This window comes from Marmota monax, unplaced genomic scaffold (assembly GCF_021218885.2).
Source record: "Marmota monax isolate L192 unplaced genomic scaffold, Marmota_monax_Labrador192_F-V1.1 WCK01_AAM20220418_F8-fsc00013, whole genome shotgun sequence".
Lineage (NCBI taxonomy): Eukaryota > Metazoa > Chordata > Mammalia > Rodentia > Sciuridae > Marmota > Marmota monax.
In genome coordinates this window covers 19,506,860-19,532,063 of record NW_026692202.1, presented here as the reverse complement: position 1 = coordinate 19,532,063, position 25,204 = coordinate 19,506,860, and the positions used below count along the sequence as shown (strand labels likewise).

At 40.6% G+C, this 25,204-nt stretch overlaps 1 protein-coding gene and 1 long non-coding RNA gene across 2 annotated transcripts in view; one reads left to right on the top strand and one right to left on the bottom strand.

Annotated features, from left to right (window-relative positions):
- Positions 1-202: 202 nt before the first annotated feature.
- Positions 203-25,204, bottom strand: part of Gabrr1 (gamma-aminobutyric acid type A receptor subunit rho1) — a 38,462-nt gene continuing 13,460 nt past the window's right edge. Inside the window, exons 2-10 of the mRNA XM_046431513.2 lie at positions 22,658-22,711; positions 19,828-19,937; positions 17,866-17,933; positions 16,354-16,577; positions 10,563-10,645; positions 7,715-7,855; positions 4,320-4,472; positions 2,901-3,103; positions 203-1,935 (exon numbers count right to left, since the gene is read on the bottom strand). Of these exons, the coding sequence (XP_046287469.1) occupies positions 1,642-1,935; positions 2,901-3,103; positions 4,320-4,472; positions 7,715-7,855; positions 10,563-10,645; positions 16,354-16,577; positions 17,866-17,933; positions 19,828-19,937; positions 22,658-22,711 (1,330 nt within the window). The 3' untranslated portion in view covers positions 203-1,641. The remainder of the gene's footprint in view (positions 1,936-2,900; positions 3,104-4,319; positions 4,473-7,714; positions 7,856-10,562; positions 10,646-16,353; positions 16,578-17,865; positions 17,934-19,827; positions 19,938-22,657; positions 22,712-25,204) is intronic.
- On the top strand, positions 3,320-16,051 carry LOC131423801 (uncharacterized). Its single transcript, XR_009225857.1, has 3 exons — positions 3,320-3,433; positions 7,155-7,393; positions 15,442-16,051. It is a non-coding gene; the product is annotated as an uncharacterized LOC131423801 (long non-coding RNA).

Here is a 25,204-nt window from a genome sequence, read left to right as displayed (position 1 = left end):
TCTAGATTTAAGTTTACCATTTGAGTTTGCCAAAAATCTTCTGATGAACTTTTATTGAGGGGAATAGAGATTTTCTTATAATTAGGATATGTGCAAATAGATTTTTTTTTCAAGTTAGAATGAAGTATAGGCCTACGGGGAAAAAAAAAATAACCATGATGCTATTTAGTGTCAATCGGTCAAATTAATTTGGAAATGAAAATGACAAAGGAAAGAATCACTTTATTGAAGTGAGTTTCAAATACGACAAGTGTTGTTTGGGTGGTTTTGGTTGGAGTTGATCTATACAGTTTATAGATACATAGCATAAAGAATGCCTTTTGAATAAAACATAAAATGAACCCTCTCCTTTATCCTATGTCCTGACATGAGTTGCTACTGGGTGTCCTTCTGCCGGGTACAGAGGCTGCCTAACCTAAAATCTAAGTGACAATTGTTTTGTGGTTCTTAGAAAATGCTGGTATCCTAGCTGGGCATGGTGGTACACACCATAATCCCAACTACTCAGGAGGCTGAGGCAGGAGGATCACAAGTTTGAGTCCATCCTGGGCAAATCAGTGAGACTCTGTACCAAAATAAAAATTTTAAAGGCTGGGATATAGCTCAGTGGTAGAACACCCCTGGGTTCAATCCCTAGGACGAAAAACAAAAAAAGAAAATGCTGGTATTCACTGAGTGTAAGTGCAGACATCCAGGGATGTCTTCCCACTTCTTTTGATTTTTGGTGTTCTTTTCTCTTTAAGAAACCAGGTGAGTACTTCTCATTCTCATGAGTTATATGTAGTCCTGAATTTTGCATTTTCTTTAAATGCTGTTTATTTAGTCTCTTCCCAAGTTCCTCAGTGAAGATACCATGTTACTGAGAAAGGACTTCGTTTTGACTGAAAACCTGCCCCAAGGCTTGAAACAATGATTATGTAAAGGGAATAATTAAATACAAGGGAACATTTAAATACAAGTTTTCTAGCCTAGTTATCTCTATGACAAAATAGACAAAAGGCATGCATACATCCTCATCTTCAAAATTTTCCTATCAGAGATGTTTCCACCAGAAGCTATTAAGCTATTGCTCCAATCTAAAGAGCTTGTGAAGAGGCAAAGTCTTATGAACTGCAACTTATAAATAAACTGAACATTGAATATTATTGCCTTTTATTAAATACAAGGAGATGCATAAGAAATAGGTAATAGACTATAAACTGAAGCATGAGTTTCTGTTGAAGTAGGGATTTAGGTGCATGTGGGTTCCATGCAAGTGAACTGTGTTTTCCAATTCCAACTAGCCCAAAGAATATAATGACATTCATTCCAAGGAAAGCATTCATGTGAACAAGCATCTGGGATCTAAACGAGGTTGAACTACAGTGTCCACCACACTGATACTGTGCTTTTCAGGGAGACCAGGGTAACAGATAACATCAGTTGCTATAGCACCTAATATGATGCTTTGTATACAATAGATGCTTAATAAATGCAAAAACTGTCTTGCCAATGAAATTTTGGAAAGCTGTAGAAGGGATAGTGAAGATGGTACTGGGAATTTTTTTAAAAAACCAAAATCTTAAATCTTTTTCATCATACAGGTATTTCTGTAGTACATACCATGAAAAAAAATTTTGAAATTTATAGAATTACAGGCATCTATGAGAAAATAGACCAGTATATTAAATTGAATAAAATATATGCTGCTGGAAAAATGATCCTGGAATATTTATCAATAGCATGGGTGTTGATCTTCATGCTCACGTAGCTGCTTCTTGGACTTTTCCTCTGGGGAGAGCTCCTCTCTGAGGCCAGGGTCAGCTGCACCATCATCCTGTCGGGCTTCTCTCCATTCTCTGGCATGTAGTTGCCCAGGTCGTTCACTTCGCCATCACTGTAGCTGCTATCCAGCATCACAGCCCGCGACTGCGGTAACCCACAGGCGCAGGGGAGCTGCAAATACAGCAAACGTTCACTGGCTTTTGAGCTCAGTGTCATCGCTCAGAAGGAAGCCCTACCAATGCAACTGCATGATGATGTTGCATTTCTCCAGTTTCTTTTATTCCCAGTTTGGGGGAAAGGTGGGAAAACAACAGTGTTTTTACTATCAACAGCCTAAAAGAGCAAGTATTCATTTTTGTTGAATCAAAGTCTACAAATTGACACTTAGAAAACAGTGCTGTGTCATGCAACAGACTATCAAGAAGGTTCACGATTAGAAAAATCACCCTGTTCTCTGTGAGAGTATAAACATACTGAGCCTGTGGTTAAAAATGTTTACAAAATCACATTATTATGTGCGTGTGCATGCACGTGAGTGGTGGAGGTAGGAATTGGAAAGATGTGGCAAATAGGTTGTGGAAATAGGTTAGTACTGTGTGGTAAGATTTTTCTGGAGGAGATAACTATCAATTTGCAAACTGGTTGAAGAAAGGAAAGCCAGACTGGGAAGAAAGATAACCTGGGAAGGGGTATGGGACATGTATGAGGTCATATGTAAAGGAAAATTTCCCAGAATGGAGGAGCTTCATCCCTGGTGTGTTCTTTTATTCCTCCTCTGCGTTCATAATTTGTTCCACGGTGTTAAATTGCCATTTATTTTTCTCCTGGAATTCTCTCATTAAACTCTGAGCAGCAGCAAGATTAAAGAAACCATCCTTAGTTAAGTTGGCTTAGTGGCTCCTGGTATATGGTAGCTGCTAAAGAAAAGTTTCAGTGAATGAAAGATGTAGTGGAGTAAATGTTACACTGTTATGATACACATCAATTTGATTGTTCTTTACTATGACCTTGAGAAGGAGGATGGGGGAAGGGGTATCACAACCCCATTTTACAAAGAAAGTCTGACTTACCCACAGTCCCACAGCCAGACCAGGCTCCACCCTGACCCAGCCCCATTATGTACACGGGAAAGTCACCTTCTCTCGTAGCTTCAATTTCCGTTCCTTCCTCTCCTGCACCGTGGTCAGGTAGTTGACCGCTGCGTACTCCAGCACCGAGAGAAACACGAACACAAAGCTGACCCAGAGGTAGATGTCCACCGCCTTGATGTAAGACACTCGGGGCATGGAGGCGTTCACGCCCGTGATGATGGTGGACATGGTCAGCACCGTCGTGATGCCTGTAGCAGACATTGACAATGAAGCACCCGGCTCATCTTCCACCAAATACTAGATGGCTCTGTGCCTTTGCTTCTTTGTCCCTACTGCTCCCTCAGCCTACAAGGTCTCCATCCAGACCCTCTGTCTAGCAAACACCTACTCATCTTTCAAGATTTAGCTTTTATGAAAGTTTTCCTTTCACTCATCCCCACCTTTTCCCTCCTCTGTGTACCTTACAGGTTCAACATAGCCTGGGATCACTTTATCCTTTTGCAAAGAATCCCAGACATTTTGGCATTGAGACATTTGTTTCAATTCAATTATTAAAAAGAAATCGCCTACTTAAGCAGGTATGTACATATGCTTCTTGTAAGTACTGCTCAATCTAGGCAATGAAAGTGCATGGGATTCATTTTAATATTTTTGTCCTTGCTGCTATGGTAGAAACCTATGGTCCTGAACCTGCCTTATCAGCTATTAGGCATCTCTGGCAGCCCCTTTTACACTGGACCTGGCTGCCCACTTGAGAATCTAGAAGTCAATATTATGAAGTATGATGTTGTTAACTTCATTTATAGGAGACACATTTAAAAGCTGGAATGTATATTTGTTTAACACAATAACAGTTTTAGCTACCTAACAACCATTAGAGGACAGGGCATCTGTCTGTGGAAATTTGCCCAGGATTTCAAATTAAGCTCAGAACATTTGCTTGGCAAACATCAAATCACAGGGGATTGGGGTCATCCTAGAGGCCAGCTCCAATCCATTTTCACTAAAACCTGGTGGGTCACACTGTCCCTTGCAGCCCCTGCACTGTCTGCACAGTGGTGGTGTGTGTGTGGTTAAATGGGTCCAGTATTTACTTGTCATCCATGGAATGCTTATGGAGGGGGGTTTCTAGGCTGGAGAAAATATAAGCTGGGATAGCTCCTTAAAAATGCAGGTTCCTTATCCTTGTTCAGAGAGTCAGAGTCTTTCAATAAGATAGCATTCAAAAGTTCATTTTAAACCACTTCCCTCAGAGATTCTGTCACAAAGATCCCTTAGGCCATCTTCTGAAAAAAAAACTTCTTGCTATGTAGAGTCTTAATTATCAAACTTTGCCTGTGAATTAATACCTTGAAGTATTTTCAAGCTCCCAAAGGAGTATAGGACCAATTTGAAAAGAATGATTTTATTTGGAATAACTTGAATTTTCAGATACTTGAAATATGCATTTGAGATGTTCCTTACCTAAGGGGACTCTGGCAGGCACTGCTCTACGGTCAATCCAGAAGGACACCCAGGACAGCATGACCATCAGGGTGGCAGGGAAATAGGTTTGGAGCAAGAAAAAGAAGATGTGACGACGCAAAGTGAAATTAATGTATAGACGATTGTACCAGCCTGAGAGACATAAGGAAGAAAAGAGCACATGTCATAGCTACTCGGCAACATCAAAAAAGAATTTTTTTTTTGGTAGCTGTGTTCCTTTTTATTCCTTTTCTAAAATTGGTGCATTATAATTATATATAATAGTGAGATTCATTTTTATGTATTTGTACATGCATACATGTAACAATATAATTTGGACTATTTCATTCCCCAGTACCTCCCCCTTCCCTTCTGCCTGCCATTTCTTCTACTGGTCTCCCTTCTTTCATGAGATTCCCCACACCTATACATATACCCCTTCCTTTTTTTCTTACTAGCTTCTACATGTCAGAAAAACATACTTGATTTTCCGAGTTTTGCTTATTTTGCTTAACATAATGGTCTCAAGTTCCATCCATTTTTCCTGCAAATGATATAATTTCATTCTTCTTTATGATTGAATAAAGCTCCATTGTATATACATACTGGGTTTTCTTCATCCATTCATTCACTGACAGATACCTAGGCTAGTTCTGTAATTTGGCCTTATGCTGCTAAAGATGTTGAACATTTGTTTTCATATATTTGACCATTTGTATTTCTTCTTTTGGGAAGTGTCTACTTAATTAATTTGCCCATTTACTGATTGGGTTATGTATGTATTGCTATAACATGCTGACTTTATCTTTTGTTTTAGAATATTTTAATCACATAAAACAAGATATATTTCATATAGCTATTACTCCCCAATCTCTAATCCCATTAAACATTTCAGGTCAGAGAAACTGCCAAATTGTTTTTCAAAGAGGCTGCACAATTTTATATACTAACCAGCAGTGTGAGGGCTCAAGGTTCCCACATCCTCACCATCATTTCTTATCTGTTGTTTTGACTATAATTATCCTCCTAGGAGTTAAGCAGTATATCTTGGAGACTTTGATTTGCATTTCCCTGGTGATTAATGATGTTGAACATCTTTTCACATCCTTATTGTCAATTTGTACATTTTCTCTGGAGAGATAGCTGCTAATATCCTTTGATAAAAAATTTTCCCACATTTTTATTAGTGCATTATAGTTGTTCATAATGGTGGGATTTGTTGTTACATATTCATAGATGCACATAATTTAACAACATGATTTGGCCAAAGTCATTCTCTAGTATTTCCCCATTCCCTCCTTTTCTCCTTCCTTCTCCCTTTATTCTATTGATCCTAGCCCTCCCACCTTTCTTTTCTTTTTTCTTCTCTAGCTTTCACATATGAGAGAAAACATACAACCCCTAACTTTCTGAGTTTGACTTATTTTGCTTAACATAATGGTCTCTAGTTCCATCCATTTTCCTGCAAATGACATAATTTCACTTTTCCTTATGATTGAATAAAACTTCATTGTGTATATATACCATGTTTTCTTTATCCATTCATTCACTGATGGACATCTAGGCTGGTTCTATAGTTTGGCTATTGTGAATCGTGCTGCTATAAACATGGGTATGCATGTTACTATAGTATGATAACTTTAATTCTTTAGAATAAATACCAAGGAGTGCTATAGCTGGGTCATATGGTGGTTCCATTCCTAGTATGTTGATAAACCTCCATACTGATATATGTAGTGGTCGCACTAATTTATAATCCTACCAACAGTGTAAAAGTATTCCTTTTTTTCCACATACTTTCCAACATTTATTATTGTTTGTATTCTTGATGGCTGCCATTCTAACTGGAGATGTAGTTTTGATTTGCATTTCCATCGTTGCTAATGATGTTGAAGAATTTTTCATGGATTTGTTGGCCATTTGCACTTTTTCTTTAGAGAAGTGTCTATCTAGTTATTTGCTCATTTATTAATTGGGTTATTTGGGCTTTTGGTGGTAATTTTTTTTGAGTTTTTTTATATACTCTGGATATTAATCCTCTGTCCAAAGATTAGCTAGCAAAGATTTTCTCCCACTTTGAGGTTCTCTCTTCACATTCTGAATTGTTTCCTTTGCTGTGCAGAAGCTTTTTAATTTGATGCCATCCCATTTATTAATTCTCAGTATTCATAAAATAAATTTTATTCAGGGAATCATAAATGACTTTGGTATTCCTCTGGAACCCTATCATCCCTTTACAAGGTGGAAGTACACAAAATCAAGGAACAGAGGATTATGTAGTGATTCATATCATCTGAATCCATCTCAAGGAATCTTTGGACTTCATCCTAAATGCAAAGAGGACTTCTTAAGAAGGTCATATAAAGGCTGGGGTTGTGGCTCAGTAGTACAGTGCTTTCCTAGCACATGTGATGCACTGGGCTTGATTCTCAGCACCACATAAAAAAAAATAAAGACATTGTGTCTATCTACAAGTAAAGATATTTTTTTTTTTAAAAAAGAAGCTCACATATAAGCTTTTCTTACTCAAAATATGGTATAGGGCCCAGCAGCAGCAGCAGCCTCACCATCAACTGGGAGCTTGTTAGAAATTCAGACTCTTAAACCACAGCCCAGATCTACTAAAGCAGAATCTCTACTTAACCACATTCCCTGCACGATTCACATGCATTACGAATATTTGAGAAACACTGATTTAAATAACCCCCTTTGCATTTCTTTATGAGGAAATGTGTTTTAAGATAAGATAAAGCTAAACACAATATTGTATTTAGGCACAGAGTGCACAATCCTTGGTCCAGCTATGCTTTACTTTGCTTTTGTGTTCTTTACAAGGAGGGGGCACACCTGTTCAGACGTTGGACTCCAAAAACAATGACTAGGCCCAAAGGGGAATGACCAGAGGTTCCTGAACTGCAGTTCAGAAGAAGATCATCCAGAAGAACCATGTAAGCCATGTAGCAAGAGGTGATTGGCCAAGAGTGGAGCATCACATGGGACTGACTAGAGCAGGGAGAATGTGAATGGAAATCAGGACAAAGTGAACTTCTTTCTTGCTGTACAGAAGAATTCTGGTGAGTATATTGGGGGTGATATGCCATCTACTAATCTGGCAATGTGCAAGTCTCAAATAAAACTGCTTACATGTTTGAGTCCTTAATAGTATTTTCTAGGTTATCACTTTTGGTGCATTGGTGGTATTAAAAAAAAAAATCACCTCCATCCAATGCCTGAAACCCACGAAACTTCACTTAGGACTGTCGTCTTTAGTTTCAAATGCAAGTGAAACAGGCTTTGCTTACTTGACAAGCAAGTCACACCTTTTCTGAAATAAAAAATGAACCACCACAGGCAAACCAAAGCCTCCCCACACTCAGCCCCCACCCCATGCTCACCTGTGCTGCTGTAGAAGGCTAGTTTAGTGGTGGTGTGGAATTCTTGAATGAGGAACTGGGAGAGTGAGATCCGCTCATCTGTCTTTAAAGAGTCATTGCCCTTTTTCCAGTAGAGCATGAGGTCATCTTCTGTATAGGCATCTGAAAAGATGGGAGCCAGCATCAGGCAGGAGGTATGGCAAGGCAGATCTGCCTACCAGGCTACATGGAAACTGTGTCCTGATCTCCCATACAAATCTCTGGGATTGTGCTAAGATGGTTTGAATAAACAAATTGCAGTATAAACAACACACACAAAAAAGCAAAAAGACAAATATAATTCTCTCCAGTCTTCCAAAAGTCTTCAGAGAAAAATACTCAAACTTAAAGCCTCCTGATTCCTGCAGAAGGGCTCACACCAACAATCCAGCCTACCCTTATAAGATTAAACCAAATCAGATTGCTATATTGTGGTCAGAAATGGCTAAATACTGGCGTATTTTCACATGGTTCAGCCTTATAAACCAGGAGTGCTGATCCTTTCCTTCTTATCCTTATTTTTTTGGGGGTGGCGGGTACTGGGTACTGAATCCAAGGATGCTTTTTTGTTGATGCTTTATTTCATTCTCAATCTTTTTTATTTTTTGTTTTGAGGCAGGGCACACTAAATTGCTAAGGCTGGCCTTGAACTTGAGATCCTCCTGCTTTAGCCTCCAGGTGTCTGCCACTGCGCCCAGCCCTATGTGTAAACCATTCTTACTGGGTCTCCCAACACCATTTTAGTCCCACTTTCTAACCCTTGATCTGTGATCATAGATTTCTTGTGTTCGCTTAGCTTGACTCTAGTAAACAGTCATTCAATCAGACACTAATCTGTGAAGGTATTTTATGGATGTGGCTAGTATCTACAACCAGTGGATTTTAAGTAAAGAAGATTATCCTGGATAATCTGGGTGGGTCTGATCTAGTTATGTGAAAGGCATTAAGAGTATAGCTGAGGTTTTCTGGAAGAAGAACTTTGACCTGAACTGTGGCATCTGCTCCTGCTAAGAGTTCCCAACTTTCCCTGCAGACCTGGGAGAACAGAGCAGCCCCTATAATCCTGCGAGCCAATTCCTCACAATGCATCTCTTACCATATGTAATGGATTGGTTCTGTTTCTCTGGCAGGACCCTGACTGCTACAACCTTGAAGAAGCTACATTTACAGATGGAGGCAGAAGCTGCCTAGTATAGTGAGGGTAGGGGAAGCTCTGGAGCCAGCAAACTTGGTATTTCAGCCCAGCTTTGCCATTCATCTCTGTGTCCAAGGCGCAGGCCTTGTGCCGTGAATGATGGAGATAACATTCTTGTAGGGATTTTGTGAGGGTTGAATGACAGCACAGAGATAAAGACACTGTGCACTTAGTAGCCACTAAAGGCTACTAAGGCCTCGCCCTTTTCCCACATTCAGTGCCTAACAGAGGGTCCATTTGTCCCAGCTATGTGTGGTGTCAACATCCCCACACTCCCAGGTTTCAGTTAATTACAGTCAGGAGCCACTTGATCCACCACCGTAAGCCCAGATTTGGCTTACAAAGGGGCCCAAGATCAAAGAGAGGCCACACTAGAACTTGGATGCTGCAGGAATTGCCAGTGTTCAGGAGGAGTGTGCAAACTGGAGTGATGGAAGAATCCAGACTATGCCCATCAGAAGGAGTGCTTTGGCAGAGAGAACAGAGCAGGAGAGTGGACAGCGAGGCGTGGGGTGGCTAGCTTGGCTATCCTTCCTAAGCCTGGCTCTTCCTGGTGCCTGATTTGGGTGGTTGTTTTATTGTGGTAAAACAAGAATAACATAAAATCCTCTTAACCATTTTTAAGTGTACAGGTTAGTGACATTAAATATATTTATAACATTGTGAAATCATCACCACTAAAACAGTTTCTCATCTTAAACTGAAACACTGCACCCATTAAATAATAGCTCTTCGTTTTCTCTCTCCCCAAGATCCTCACAGTCACTATTCTACCTTCTGTCTTTATTATTTTGACTACTCTAAGTACTCATAAAAGTAGAATTGTACAGTATTTGTCTCTTTGTGATGGACTTGTCTTATTTAGTACGATATCCTCAAGTTCCGTCCATGTTGTAGCATGTGTCAGAATTTCCTTGCTTTGTAATGCTGAGTAATATTTCATTGTATGTACACAGCACATTTTCCTTGTCCATTCACCTATCACTGGACACATGGGTTGCTTCTACACTTTAGCTATTGTAAATAATACCTTTTCAAGGCTTTGCTTACATTTCTTTGGTATATGCTGAGAAGTAGAATTGCTGGAACCTATGGTTTTTGATATTTTAAGGAATTGCTGAATTGTTCTCCACAGTAAGCTGCACCATTTTACATTCCTATCCCCAGTGCACAAGGGTTCCAATTGCTTCACATCTTCACCAACACTTTTTGTTGTTGTTTTTTTGATAGTGACCATCCTAATGACTGCAAGTGGGTCACTCACTGTACTGATTTCCATTCTCTAATCATTAGCCATATTGAGCATCTTTTCATGTACTTCTTCTTTTAAAAATTTCTTTTTTAGTTGTAGTTGGACATGATACCTTTATTTTATCTATCTATCTATCTATCTATCTATCTATCTGGTGCTGAGGATCGAACCCAGGGCCTTGAACATGCTAGGCAAGTGCTCTACTGCTGAGCCATGACCCCAGCTTCTTCATGTGCTCCTTTGTAAAATTACTCTGGACTCAGCTTCAATCTAAAAAATCACTTTAAAAGCATAGCCATGAATGAGGAGCACATACTGTTCCTGCTACTCTTTAGAATTACTTTAGGAGCTGTGTGCCGATGCCTGGGAACAAGTCTACTCACAGCTTTCAATTTCAAGCGAGCACGTTTGTGTGTCCAGGGGAAATCGGCTGAAGTCCATGTTGCACATTGCAGTCACTGTAACCCTAGAAACAAAAAGACAAACATCCAGTTTTCAGAGCTTGCAAAAGACAAGTGCAAAATGACAAAGCAAACAGAAAAGGTCTCTGCTTCCTTGCAGTATGATAACTGCCTCTTTCTTATAATTCATAAGCAAAGTGTTGGGATTTAGATAAGAAGCTTATGAATGACACCTCTTTGGAAAACTCTTAGGTAGTTATGTCTAACCTTAGGAGCAGTGTGAGGCACACAGAATGTCTCTAACTGCTAGAACATTCAAGCATTTTAAAGAAGCAATGGTCTCAATCAACATAGCCATGTGAAATAAAAACTCATTCAATATGATCTCTTAAAACAAGCTTTAGGAGCAAATATTATTTCTCATGTTTTAGATAAATTCAAGTTCTTCTGTTCTTTTATTGATTGTATTGATGTTCAACATTGTTTACAATGTTATGAATACTTAACTCCAGTTGCCAAATTTGGCATTTTAAAAAATATACTGATATTTTTATATTGATAATAGTGTTTATAATTCTATGGCAATCATAGTGACAGAAAAACACTGAGAGATTTGTTATACTAATATGAACACATTAGCTGGCATTGAATGGTTCTGTTCCAGAGTTTACACAGCAAAATCGGCTTCTGCATCAAAGAACAAACAAATATAGGTCATTAGTCATAGATGAAAATCTCCTAGTCAGTGGGAAATTTCATGGCAGGATACAATACTGGTTGTTGGCTCATGCCGGATGTACCATTTTTCCTCCAACCATACAAAATCTGCTATGCATAAATTGTGGATACGATTTGGATAATATATAGCTAAAAAAAAGAAGTACATATACATTTGAAATTTAAATAGAAATTTCAAGGAAGAGTATTCAAGAAATGCAATTATCCAGATATTTGCCTTATTTCCACCCCACTCCTTTATATATGGAATGGCTGTGTTCTACAGGGTATTTGGGATCATGTGCAGCTAGGTAGTCTCATGACCCCTGGAAATTCTAATAAACAGGGTATATTAGAATATTGACGGGAGTGAGGATTCAGGCAGCAGTTGCCTGGGACACCTAATGGGTGGGCTTCCATTTCTGTGGTTACATCATCAGCATAACTATGCCTAATGGTATCACTAGTGAGGAGGAAATAGGAAGTTTGGGGATACTTGGAGCTAACTTTAAGAACTTAAAATATCAGATGCAGGATTTTTTTTTTTTTTTTGGTTATGAACAAGAGGACTGAATATCTCCTGTCTTTTTACTAGCCAGTACAGAAGCAGATCTTTTTAGAATCACAAACATCATCAGACTGGCCCCTCCTGCCTTGATGCTTTTCCATTCAAAACCTTACATCACACAAGCATTTGTGGTGTAATCAAAACCCATGTTTATCTTTGTTTCTCCAAGTCTTTTTAATTAGTTTATGGAAAAGGATCTTCCTTTGCCCTGGATGGAATGGGTAGAAACTTAGCAGGTTCTATTTTGTTTGTTTGTTTGTTCTCTGCTCAGTCTCACCTAATAGTCAAAACTCTTTTGGGTCACAAATTATGTCTCAATTCAGAAATAAAGCATTTTAGTCTGAGATCTTATTAATCAATGTTTCAAACTTCATTCAAATTAATATTTCTGCTCCTCAATGAAGATACAAGGCTGGCATTTGAGTGGTTGGTTTCTACCCATGTCTAGTGAGAGAAGAGCAAGAGGGCAGGACGGGTCTCAGGCTGGGTGGCTTCATGGCTCTAAGGACCTGCTATCTGGTGAAAGCTGATCCTTTCTTTTCTGAGACCCTCATCCCCACCTCCATGCAGTAGGTGTCCATGCTCCAGCAGTAGCTCCCCACCCCAGCATGTGGTTCACATTCCATCACACTTAACCATCTCAACAGTCCTAGGGTGCAGACTGACCCTACTGCCATGACAACTTCTGGCTCCAACCACAGGGTGGCTAGAAAGCTCCCTTCTCCCCACCCCCTTCAAACTGCACACTGTCCCCCAACTGTAGGCACATACACATGGAGCCCTTCAGGTAGTCCCAGTGAAGGGCCACTCTTGGCAGTCTACAACTCCCAGGAAAAGCTTACCAGTCTTTATATATATATATATATATATATATATATATATATATATATATATAGTAGCTGGACACAATACCTTTATTTTATTTATTTTTATGTAGCCCTGAGGATCAAACCCAGTGCCCCACACATGCTAGGCGAGTGCTCTACCACTGAGCCACAACCCCAGCCCCTCACCAGTCTCTTTTCCTCACACAATCATTGATTTTTTTATATCTTGAGTTCAAAACCCATGGAATTGCTTTTCAATATTTCCTTTGTAAAATCTACCTAGTGTGATAGAGCAACTCCTTTATGAATTTCCCTTTCTATTCTATCTTGGTGCCTAGGAAATCTTAGTTTTACCACCCTGATACCTATTGCCTGTCCCTCTGCCCACTGCACGGCAGCTACACAGTTTGTACTCTGATCATTTGGTTCCATGTCTGTCCTGTGGCCACTAGCCTTCAATCACACTAAGCACAGTGGCTTTCTACCATTCTCAGTAATTTAAGCCTAAATCTTGTTTTTTTCCATTTAAATCAAGAAAAACCCATGATTTTATTCGTAATGAGAAACCAAATACTCTGCTTTTAGGCACAGAGATGGAAAGAATATGTTTCTGCTGGTAAGGCCGATTGAGGTTTCCTGAACACACAGGAGGTTTTCCATTCTGTTTCCTTTGTTCTGCTTCCTGTGGTCACAACCAGCGGTGTGCTGGACTAGCCGTCTATAAGCTCTTGAGAGCTGATTGTTAGATTTTCAGAAAGTTTGTGAGCCATTTGTTAAACACAGCTATTAATAAAAATTAAAATTAAGTAAGTTACTGTTATAGTTTGAATATATGTGTACCTCTGAAATTCTTGTATTGGAATTTAAATACCAACATGATAGTTTTAAGAGGTGAGGCTGTTGGCAGTGGGTCAAAAGGCTTTGTCTGCATAGATATGATTAGTGCCCTTAAAGAAAGGAATTGAAAGGAGCTAGCCTTTTCTTGCCCATGTACTCTCCCACCATGTGAGTAGACAGCAAGAAGTCACTGTATGAGGAACAGGCCCTTACTAGGCACCCAATCTCCTGACCCTTGAACTTAGATTCCCAACTCCAGAACTATGAGAAAATAAATGTCTGTACTTTATAAATTACCTAAACTGAGGTATTTTGTCATGGTGGCACAAATAAACTAAGCCAGTTACACTAAAAACAAAAATAAAAAATATTCGAAACTCACTCCTACTTATGTTATTATATTTTACTATTATCTGTGCTCCTAAAGTTCTTTATGCCTGTGTATGTGTCTGTGTGGTGAAAATACTGCTGAGTGGTTTGCTGCCTGCTTGTGTCCCCAGCTCCCCATTCAGCAACAACAGGTTTGAAGCTTGAAATCAGCCATGATGGGAGTATTTGCAGAAATTGAGGCTTCATTTATTGTTTTGTTGTTTATTTAGACTGAAAAAGTAGATTAAACTAAAAGTGTTTTGTGTCCAATGCTGTTCATTTTTGAATAGTACAACATATTGAGGAAATATTCTTCCAACATTTGAAAACTATTATCTAGTTTAGCTAGGAGGTTGCTTATTTATTGATGAGTGAGTAAAGTTCCTGCTTAGTTCTCATAGTTTCACTTTGTCTCACTAATGTAGCAAAAATATCACCAACATTCATCAAATCTACACTAATTTGACAGTCATATAAGGGAGCAGGTATTTACAAACACTTATTCATTATCTGATTCTGTAGAATGATTATTGGTGGTTGAATTATAAAAAACTGATGAAAGTTTTAACAAGAAAAAAAATAAGAAATAATGCTCAAGTTATATGTACACGAAACTTACAAAAATAGTATAAAGTTTTATTTAATTTTATAAGTCATGTGCTATACATACTTTCTAACAATAATGTTCATAATAAACGTACATAATGCATGTCTGCATACTATGTCTCCAGACAAGTAGTCATTTGCACACCAATGATAGGTTGTATGTGATTTGGTCTAGTTTTCTGCAGCCCTGGTGGTATTGTGAAATTGTATTTTTGGTGGATTTTGAACCTTAAGATACCTTCACAACCCTTCAAAAATGAATATTGCAAGGAGAACCTGAGCAGCATGGCTTGAGAAAGAGTTGTCTGTCCTTGATCCCTCAAGTACTTCCTATAAGAGATGGCATTTTTTTTTAAAGAGAGAGTGAGAGAGAGAGAGAGGGAGAGAGAGAGAGAATTTTTAATATTTATTTTTCAGTTTTTTGGGGGACACAACATCTTTGTATGTGGTGCTGAGGATCGAACCCGGGCCGCACGCATGCCAGGCGAGCACGCTACTGCTTGAGCTACATCCCCAGCCCCCAAGAGATGGCATTTTAAGCTTTGGAGATGAAAATTCCATAACCCCACTCTCAGTTTGGAACCTAATTGCTTAGATTCCAAATCAAGATGAGTATTACAAATATTGCTTTTGAACATGGGGCAGAAATTTAGCGTTGACATTTCTGGCTCTAACCTGTTGTCACTTAATGGGGAGCTGGGGAGAAAAGTGCTCCACTCTGCAGAGTGTGCTGGGCATGCCTGTAATCCCCACTACTCAGGAGGCTGAGGCAGGGGGATGGCAAGTTTGAGGCCAGCTTCAGTAATTTAGTGAGAAACTGTCTCAAAATTTAAATAAATAAATAAATAAATAAATAAATAAAGGGCTGGGGATATAGCTCATGGTAGAATGCCCCTCTACCAACCTGTAAACTTGTGTGTGTGTGTGTGTTTCTTAGATAATAGAATGTGGATTCATCTTTACCATTAATCAACATGTGAACCAAAGCCAAGTTCGCAAACTTGAACTGTACCATCTGCAGAGTAAATTACCGAGAAGTCAACCACAGCCAGTAACCATGTCCCTCTCCATGTCCACCTCCCGGGGAGGTGAGCACCAGGACAGAAGCGGAGGCTGTGTGCTGTGTTTAGGAAAACCTTCCACAGGTTAGTGCTCCATGAGCAATTAAAAACTTCTAAGGATAAAAAAATAAAATAAAAACTTCTAAGGCATTTGAGCTCATGAGAAGAAAAAATTTTATTCATTAATTTGTAAAAGTTGTAAAAGTGATATATTCAAAATGTCATTGAATGTCACAAAGTAGCCCAGAAACCCATAGTTTTTCAAAACAGAAAATATGCTTGTGGCCTGCAGGTGGAACAAAAGAATTTCATTTTTTTTTTAAAACGAGGTTCTAAAATTTACCCCCCAATGGGAATCAAGCAGATCAGAGGAGGCAAGCCTTGGAGAACACATTATCTATTTCTCTGACTCCCACTTGAGGAGTAAGCATTTCATTAAAGTAAACTTTTTTGTTTTTTCTTTTTTTGCAGTGCTGGGGATTGAACAAGGCCATGTATGCGAGGCAAGCACTCTACCAACTGAGCTATAGTCCCAGCCACCTCAAGTAAACTTTTGAAACTTAAAATATAACATTCAGGATGCAGCATAAGCCACAACTGACCAGCTTGAGAAATTTCCCCAAATGTATGTTCAAAATTCCATAAAATTTTTACTCATGTGTCAAGTTAGTTTTCCTTGATGTTGATAAGTTTGGCAGCTATGGAAAAGTTAGAAGTTATTCAGAGCCCAAAAGCAAAATTACTGATGTACAACTCATGCGTGTTTAGTGAGCCACCTGGTTTCCTACCTGAGGCTGTAGAGCACCTTGCCATCCGGCTGGACCCGCAGCATGACGTTGTCTGTGGTGGTATCGTGGATGAAGGAGCGCTTGGAGTGCACGAAAAACATATCCGGGACCCAGATCTTCTTCACCAGCCGGCCGTCAAATGTCATGCTGAGGTTATTGGTGCTGGGAAAAGACAGCCTCTCATCCTTCCAGTAGTGCCTCAGGTAGAGGGTCATTGTAAAGTCCTTCGGGCAAAGAGAAGAGAGAAAATCCAGACACACATCCACCTGCTGGAATGTCAGCAGGAGATTCTGTACCCCTGGGGAGCAGTCACCTTGCTGGGGAATGAAACTGAGCCAGGAGAGGTCTTGCTTTTGCTACAGCAGGAGGACACTTTCAGGGAGAGGGAGCCCAGCAAGAGACCTGTGGCAGACAGTGTCCCCGAGTCCCACCCTGTCTCCAGCATTTACATCTGTGCTGGGGAGGCTGCTTCACCAACTTATGAGTTAAACAGAAACGTGGCCTGAGAGTTGGTGCCTTTGGGCTTCCCTCAACCAGAGAGGAGGGTGGTGGGTAAATGGTCCAGCTCTCTCACCCTTTGGATGGGACAACCCTGGGCCTTTTCTGATTCCTGAAGAACTAGAGTGGGACTGAGTCCTCCAGGAATGACTGGTTTGAGAGCACAGTCCTTTTTGCACCCTTCTCCTTCCCTGTCTCACTTCCCCATTGTGTTCCGGTGTTTCCCAGGATCACCTCCCCAATAAATTTATGCTAGAATGCTTGATTCTGATTTTTTTTTTTTTTTTTGATACCAGGGATTGAACCCAGGGACATTTTGTTTTTGTTTTTGTTTTTTTTTTTTTTTGATACCAGGGATTGAACCCAGGGACATTTAACTCCTCATCCCATTTTTTTTTTGTATTTTATTTGGAGACAAGGTCCCATTGAGTTGCTTAGGGCCTCACTAAGTTGCTGAGGCTGGCTTTGAACTCACGATCCTCCTGCCTCAGACTTCTGAGCTACTGGAATTACAGGTGTGCATCATCACGCCCAGCTCAGATGTGCTTCTTGAGGGACCCAAACTAAGATAACTTTAAAAGTTCTGTAAGTGTCATAGAATGTTCTAATATTTTATCAGAACCCACCAATAAATAAGTTAATTAATTCAAATTAAATGAAATGGAAGGGCACTCTTTTGCTGCTTCTGCATTTCTGTAGCCAGGCGTAGAATCTGCAGGAGTAAGATGTGTTGGGCTACTTGGCAGCTGCAACCTTAGACCCTGCAGTTTATATTTGACAGCCTTTGCCCAGAGAATGCATTCTGGCCTCAAGAGGCTATGTAATAAAGGGAGAAAGATCAAGTTTGTCATAACAATGGGGTAGCCTTGGGCAAATGTCACAACCTTCCTGATCCCTCAGTAAAGTCAGCTTGGGAATGTCCACTTCCCAGGAATGCCCACCTCCCAAGGAAGCTGTGAATTCAGGTCCCCTGTGAATGTCCTTGATCATATTCCTGGTCGGAGAAGCACTTACCATGTCGACCTCTGAGATACTGTCCAAGCTCTCCACCTGCACATCCACGCCAACAGGAATGGCTGGGCCTGGGGACAGGGCATAACAAGAGCATTTATTCTTTTAACTTAAACTTTTACTATGCAACAGTTAAGCAAAAGAAATATTTTCCCTGGATCTTCAGAGTCAAGTCAGATTGGAAGGTCTGGTTGTGCCAACCTGAAGTCCAACCTGAGATAAAAGGAAGAAATCGTGGGCTGGTTCCCCATGATATTCCAGAAGGAAAAAAAAATGTGGGGGGTTGGGTCTGAATCATTCAGGTGATTCTGAAATGAGGAGGTTAACCTATAGAATTTTTCTTTGGTACATGCTCATCCAAAGCTATGATGAAGACCCAGGTCAAAGGCTGGGTCAAATCTGAGGAGTAAGTGATTTACTCCTTAGCATGAGGCCACCCACTTTATTTTCTATATGCACTTCCTAATTTTGCATCATCATAGAAGCTGGTAGTTCTTGTCTGACCACAAGAAAGGCATAACCTGGAAATAATTCCCAGAACTGAAGTAATTTTCAGATCACTTATTTGTCAGATCCACAGATCTGCATCTTGGCTACATGGAGTAGCTTTTAGGGGAACATGATATACCAGGATGGCCTTTGAAACATTAGACTTGTTATCATTTCTGAGCCATGAAAACTTAATATTGATCAAGAAAGCATAACAAAGAGGATAGGTGGGCTGGGGTTGTGGCTCAGCGCTTGCCTAGCATCATGAAGCACTGAGTTTGATTCTTAGCACCACGTACAAATAAATAAAAAGTCTGTCAACAAAGAAGTGTGTCACATTAGATTGGGTAGAGAGAAGTGATGGGAGGGGAGGGGAGAGAGAGGGGGAAAGGAAGGACAGCAGAATAAAATAGACATTATTATTGCTGTGTGTATATACGTGACTGCATGACCAATGTGATTCTGCAACCCGTACGCTCAGAAAAATGAGAAATTATATCCCATCTGATTCAAATGTATGATATGTCAAGATCACTGTACTGTCATGTGTAACTAATTAAAACAAATAAAAAAATTATTAAAAAAAATAAATAAATTATACCATGACAGTAAGTATTAAAAAAAAAGTTCATCAACAACAACAACAAAAATTTTCTTTTTTTTTTAAAAAAAGGGGGATAGATTTCTACCTCCTTCCTCTCTGCAGGATGTGGGTCAAGCAGAGAGCCCACTAAAATCATCACAGAGTAAAAAGGTAGACTTGAGTCCAGGAAGGTTATAGAGATTATGGAAAAGGTAGATTGTGGAGTGAATAGAGATATCTTTCTAGAACCTGCAGAAGAAATAAAAGGAATAAAAATAATTTCTTTTTTTTTTAAAAAAAAAGCTTTTTTCCAGGAGAAAAGCCTATTTGTCAAAGAGGAAAACTCTATTTGTCGATAAAAGGGCTGAAACCGGCAGCTGCAGGCTAAGCTTCAAAGGGCTTTGGCATTCTTCTGCACTAAATCATTAATTTTTAAGCTATTTTCATGTAATTAAACCAAGTAGACCACACTCTTCCCTCAGATATGTACTCAGAGTTCATCTGCCAGCTCCCAGATGAGGACAAATTTAGTCAAGGTTGTTGGAATAAATCTCAGAGCATTTTCAGGAGGCAGCTTTGGGCTGCAGCTGCCCCCACCTTAAACAGCCAGCTGTTGGCCCCACTGATCCTGAGCCATCCTTTTCAGGAGCAGTGGCCCAAGGACAGCTGGCTGGTCTAGCCTGGCTACCCACTAGCAGGAGTTCCTGAGAAGGAATTCAGGAGAACCCCGGGTGGGGACGGTGAATGCTCAGAAGATGCTGTGAGCGTGGTGCTTTATGCCTATACAGCTGAGACCAACTCAATCAGAACCTGAGCAAAGACCCTAGGCTTGGTTTCCCAGATAGAAGGACCCTAGGAAATAAGACACCCCTTCAAGAGGGCTCATTTCATACCTCCAAAGCCAGGTCTCATGCTGAAATCGTGGTCATCTATCCTCAGCAGCTGCTCCGACTTTGTCAGAGGTGATTTGGTGATGTCAGGGCTGCGTTTCAGAATTGGGCTACTGAGGGGAAGAAATAGGTGGATCACATATCCTAACCAAGTCAGGTAAAAACTATTCATATTCTGACCATATTGACAGGTTTGATGGGATGTGTTATTTCTTCTTCTAGTCCTGGATGTCCCCTCTTCCATTCTCCAGCTTTTTGGGATAAATAAACTGACCCCGAAGGTCTAGGACAGTGGTTCTCCAAGGAGTCATGGTAAAGCTTGGGCCCTGCCTCAAAGATGCTGATTTGGATGATCTGGGAATAAAACCTTCTCAAGGCTGGAAGTATTGTTCTGTAGTAGAGCTGTGTTCAACCCCAGGCACCACATGCATGCTCTCTCTCTCTCTCTCTCTCTCTCTCTCTCTCTCTCTCTCTCTCTCTCTCACACACACACACACACACACACACATATATACACACACATATACACACACACACATGCTTCCCAGATGATTTTTATGTGTAAGCACGACTGAGAGCTGCTGTCCTGGTCTTATTAAGAAGCCTAAACTCCTCCCAAAGTACCCCAGTCTTCTTGGGGGAGGTTAAAGCCAGTGAGTGTGATTGAGCTTCATGTCCTTGACCTTTTGTTGGACAGTGCTGGGAGGGTGGACTCTCTTGAAAATTAACCACCCTTTATCCATGGCAGGCAGCTTCTGAATTACATCTAAATTTTTATTTATTGTCACTTTTTAAAAATAAGAAAGATAATTGCAGAGTTTTGCAATTAAAAAAAATGCAACGAAAAGTTGGTCCCTACCTTTTCCTCTACCCATCCCTTCCTACATCCACAGGTACTTCTCTTATTGGTTTCTTATATTCTTCTAGATATAAGTAAATAAATACAGATATATATTCTTGGTTCTCTCCCTGTTTTTTTTTTTTGGGGGGGGGACAAGGTTTTCACTAAGTTGCTTAGGTCCTTGCTAAATTGCTGAGACTGGCGTTGAACTTGCCATCCTCCTATCTCAGCTTCCTTAGCCACTGGAATCACAGGTGTGCACCACAGCGCCTATCAGCTTTCCCCTTCTTTATACGGTTTACATTATATAATCTCTTCTACACCTTGCTTTTCCCTTATTTAATATGTCTTGGATTTTTTCCATGCCAGAGTGCCCCAAGCTTCTTGTTCTTTTTACAGAGCATAACATTCCATAAACAGATGCACCGTAATCCATGTGACCAGTCCTCTACTGGCAGACACTGAGTTACCCCAGTTTTTGCTATTACAAGCAATGCAGCAGTGGCCTTCACTATTCTTCGTTTACTGGTCAACACCATCTTTAGAATCCTCAGAAACAATTAACCATCTTCCCAGCTCTGTCTTATGCTGTGTCCTCTCTAGGGGACCATCACACACACTTCCTTTCCATGGCATTTGCAGGTAAATGGATGCAGCTGGAGAATATAATGTTAAGTGAAGTTAGCCAATCCCCAAAAAACAAATGGTAAAATGTTTTCTCTGATATAAGGAGTCTGACTCATAGTGAGGTAGGGAGGAGGAGCATGGGAGGAATTGGCGAACTCTAGATAGGGAAGAGGGATGGGAGGGGAAGGGAGTGGGAAGGGGGTTAGCAAGGGTGGAGGAATGGATGGACATCATTATCCAAAGTACATGTATGAAGTCATGAATTGGTATGAACATACTTTATATACAAACAGAGCTATGAAAAATTGTTCTATATGTGTAATAAGAATTGTGATGCATTCCACTGTCATGTATTTAAAAAATAAAACCAATTAAAAAAAAAGAAATTGTCATGCTGCTGCTTTGCAGCCAATAAAAAACTTTATGTATGCTCTGGGGAAACACACACACACACACACACATAATTAACCGTCTTCCCAGCTCTGTCTAGGGGACCATCACACACACTTCCTTTCCCCAGTATAGACACGGGCATGAGTCAGCATCTCCTGGAGGGCCCCCTAAAACCTAGATTCTGGAACCTTCCCCATCCCCTGCAGTTTCTGATGCAGTAGGTCTGGGCTGAGGCCCAGGAATTGTATCTCTAACAAGGTCAGGGCTGCTGCTGGAGCTGCTGGTCAGGAGAGAGCAGCTGGAGAGCTCTGCCCTGGTGCCTGTTATTCTCAACCCGCGTGGGCTCCTCCCTGTGACTGGCTGGGTCCACCTTTCAGTCCCGTTATCCGGCTTCCCTTAAGAAACCTGCTAACATTGAGGAGAAAAAAAAAATTAAGGCTGGGAGTTAGAAAAAACAGGACTCTGTCCTCCATTTCCTAACCGCCTACTGGGTGCCTCTGGGGAGTCTGTTTGCCTGATTGATAAAATTTGGTTCCTGATTGATAAAAGGGACAGGTGAGAGGGTTGAATGGGATAAAGTGTGTGAAAGCTTTATTAAACTATAAAGCGACACACAGAGGCAAGGAGCCTTTGTTCCCATTGTAAGCTGAGGAGGGAGTGTCCCTTAAAATGAGGAAAGGACCGAGTTTGTAGCAGAATTGGCCCAGGAAAGAATCTGAGCAGGGAATCAGGACTGCGAGGGAGGAAGCTGGGAGCACAAAGGGAGGAAAGCCAGTCCCCTCTGTGGTGAGTCCACCCTCACCCCCCACCTCCTGGCCCCCTACATCCAGGAGCCACTGCCATTTCCTTTTGGGCTCCCCTTCTTCTGGTCCCACCCTCTGCTTCCAGGTCCTTGGGTGGCGGGTGGGGTGGGGCGGTTGAGGTGTGGGAAGAAACCTCTTTAGAAGGGTGAGTGTGCTTTTATGACCATACCTGCCTTGCTTGTGGACATCTTCATGTGCTTCCCGTCTCTGTCTTTGAGGCCGACTATGAAAATAAGAAATAAAGACATTCTAGAGACAGTCTGGGTACTCAAATCAACCAAGCCCCCCACACACTTCAGATTGCTTCAAATCTAACCAGAATCAAATATGGGGGAAAAAACTGAGATTCAAAGCACTAATTTAGGCTTTCAATAAGCTTCTTCCAAGTACCTACAGGGACTGAAAGATTAATTATTTTAAAGAAGTGATTAAAAAAAAAAAACCTGACTTAAAATCTCTCCCCCTCTAGTCTACCCAAGGCTGAAATTGATGCCATTCTTTCAAAGGGTTTTTCTTCTTCTTCTTCTTCTTTTTTTTTTTTTTTCATGATACCAGGAATTGAACCTATAGGCATTTAATCACTGAGCCACATCCCCAGCCATTTTTATTTTGAGACAGGGTCTTACTAAGTTGCTGAGTCTGGTTTTGAACTTGTGATCCTCTTTCCTTATTTAGATTGCACATTTTTTTAAATTTTTTATTGTTGGTTGTTCAAAACATTACATAGTTCTTGATATATCATATTTCACACTTTGATTCAAGTGGGTTATGAACTCCCATTTTTACCCCATATACAGATTGCAGAATCACATCAGTTACACATCCATTGATTTACATATTGCCATACTAGTGACTGTTGTGTTCTGCTGCCTTTCCTATCCTCTACTATCCCCCCTCCCCTCCCCTAGATTGCACATTTTAAATTGGATCCACCATAAATAAAACTTTGGAGAGTAATACATTGTCTGGTAAGCTGTTTTCCCTTGGTCCTTACCCTCTAGCTATGGTTTCTGTCAAATGACTATGGGAAGTGATGAAGAAGAAGGAGAGAGATCAGAGTATATGTTATCTCCTTTTTTTGATGCCAGGGACTAGCAATGCCTGCGTTGTTCTGCCTGGGGGTAGTCAAAGCTTCCTGCTCTTCCTAGTCCTTGGGAACAGGAGGATGCCTGATATTCCCTGAACCCCACCCATGTCTCTGTGAATAGTTCTTTAATTCCATTATTATTGTTTAAGCCCTTTTGAGTGCAATGCTGTTTTCTGCTAGGACTTCACTGATGCAATAGGGCACATTAGGATGGACGTGCAGGGATTATGTTATCTGTAGTAAAGTGGAGCAGAGGCAGGTGTGAGCTCTGCAGAAGGGCAAAAAGCTAAGATTGGAGGGCAATAGGCCAGGAAGGGCAGAATCCTCAGCACATCAAGCACCTTGGGCAGAGCTGGGCCCCAGTGGACTCACAGCACAGGTTAGTTGAATAAAGGAAGGCACCATCCCCTTTACATGGGCACCCGGAAAAAGAGCTAGGCAGGACTGAACACAGGGGTCACAACAGAAAACAAGCTTGGTCCAGTACTGACTCCGACTTTAGGCCAGCCTGCGGAACTGGACACTGCCCAAAAGGAGGTTTGTCACACTCTGAGATGCCACCAATGTTGCCTCCATGAAGCTCAGGGTCTAGCGTAGGGAAGATTGATAAACAGGACCCTTAAAGTCTTTTTATTGTTGATTAATATTTTTGAATACCCATCTAAGAAAAACTGGAAAGTAGGTTAAGCATAAAGAAGACGAAAGCAATTCAGAAATAATCTGTCATTCTATAAATATCTTTACAGTCCTCAGAGACAGATTGCACTGTAACTTGCTTTTAAACTCAAATTATAACATCATGAAATACTTCCTCATGTCATTGACATCTTTTTACTGGTTGTGGATATGATTATTAATGTTGAAAATAGTAGGAACACAACATAGTAGGAACAATGAACACTGCTGAGCACTTAGGACCTGCTAGGTACTATTGTGATTCATATGACATGTATTCAGCTCACATATTCCTCTCAACACTCTGTGAGGCAGGCCTTATCATTACCCCCAATTTAAATATGATAAAACTAAGACACAGAGGGCTTACATAACTTAAAATGATGGCACTAGGAGTCAGATACAGGGGGTCTGACTCCAAAGGTTGGAAGCAAAATTGGTCACAGTGTCTTTTTGAAAGATCTGCCTACCCACTGCCAGGAATTTGGGTCAAAGGTGAAGGTCTTTCTCTCATTCTCTCATGCAGAAGTTAGCATGGACCTTACAAAAAATTGGTGCCCAATAAGTATTCATTGAATGAGCCCTTATTTTCATTTTGGATAGAATAAAATTCCCACCTATGAAACTTGGTGTCTGCATGCTATAGTTTCTAGTCAGCTAGTGTGTATTTTTTCCTACAATAGGTCTCTAAAACTTCTCCCAGGTTGAATGGGTGGTGGTGGTGGTGGTGGTGGTGGCGGCAGGCAGGGGTGGGGGTGGGGGACCTTTGATGATGGAGGACTATGGAAGGCTCAGCCAGGGCACAGGAGTGCACCTGATAAATTGATGACATCATCTCTGAGAAGATAGGGAAATTAGTTTTCACAAGGAAGCAAAAATGAACTAGCAAAATCAGTCCTGCTTTCTTGGCATTCATCAAAACCAAGGAAAGAGATGCTTGTTTGTGGTCCAAAT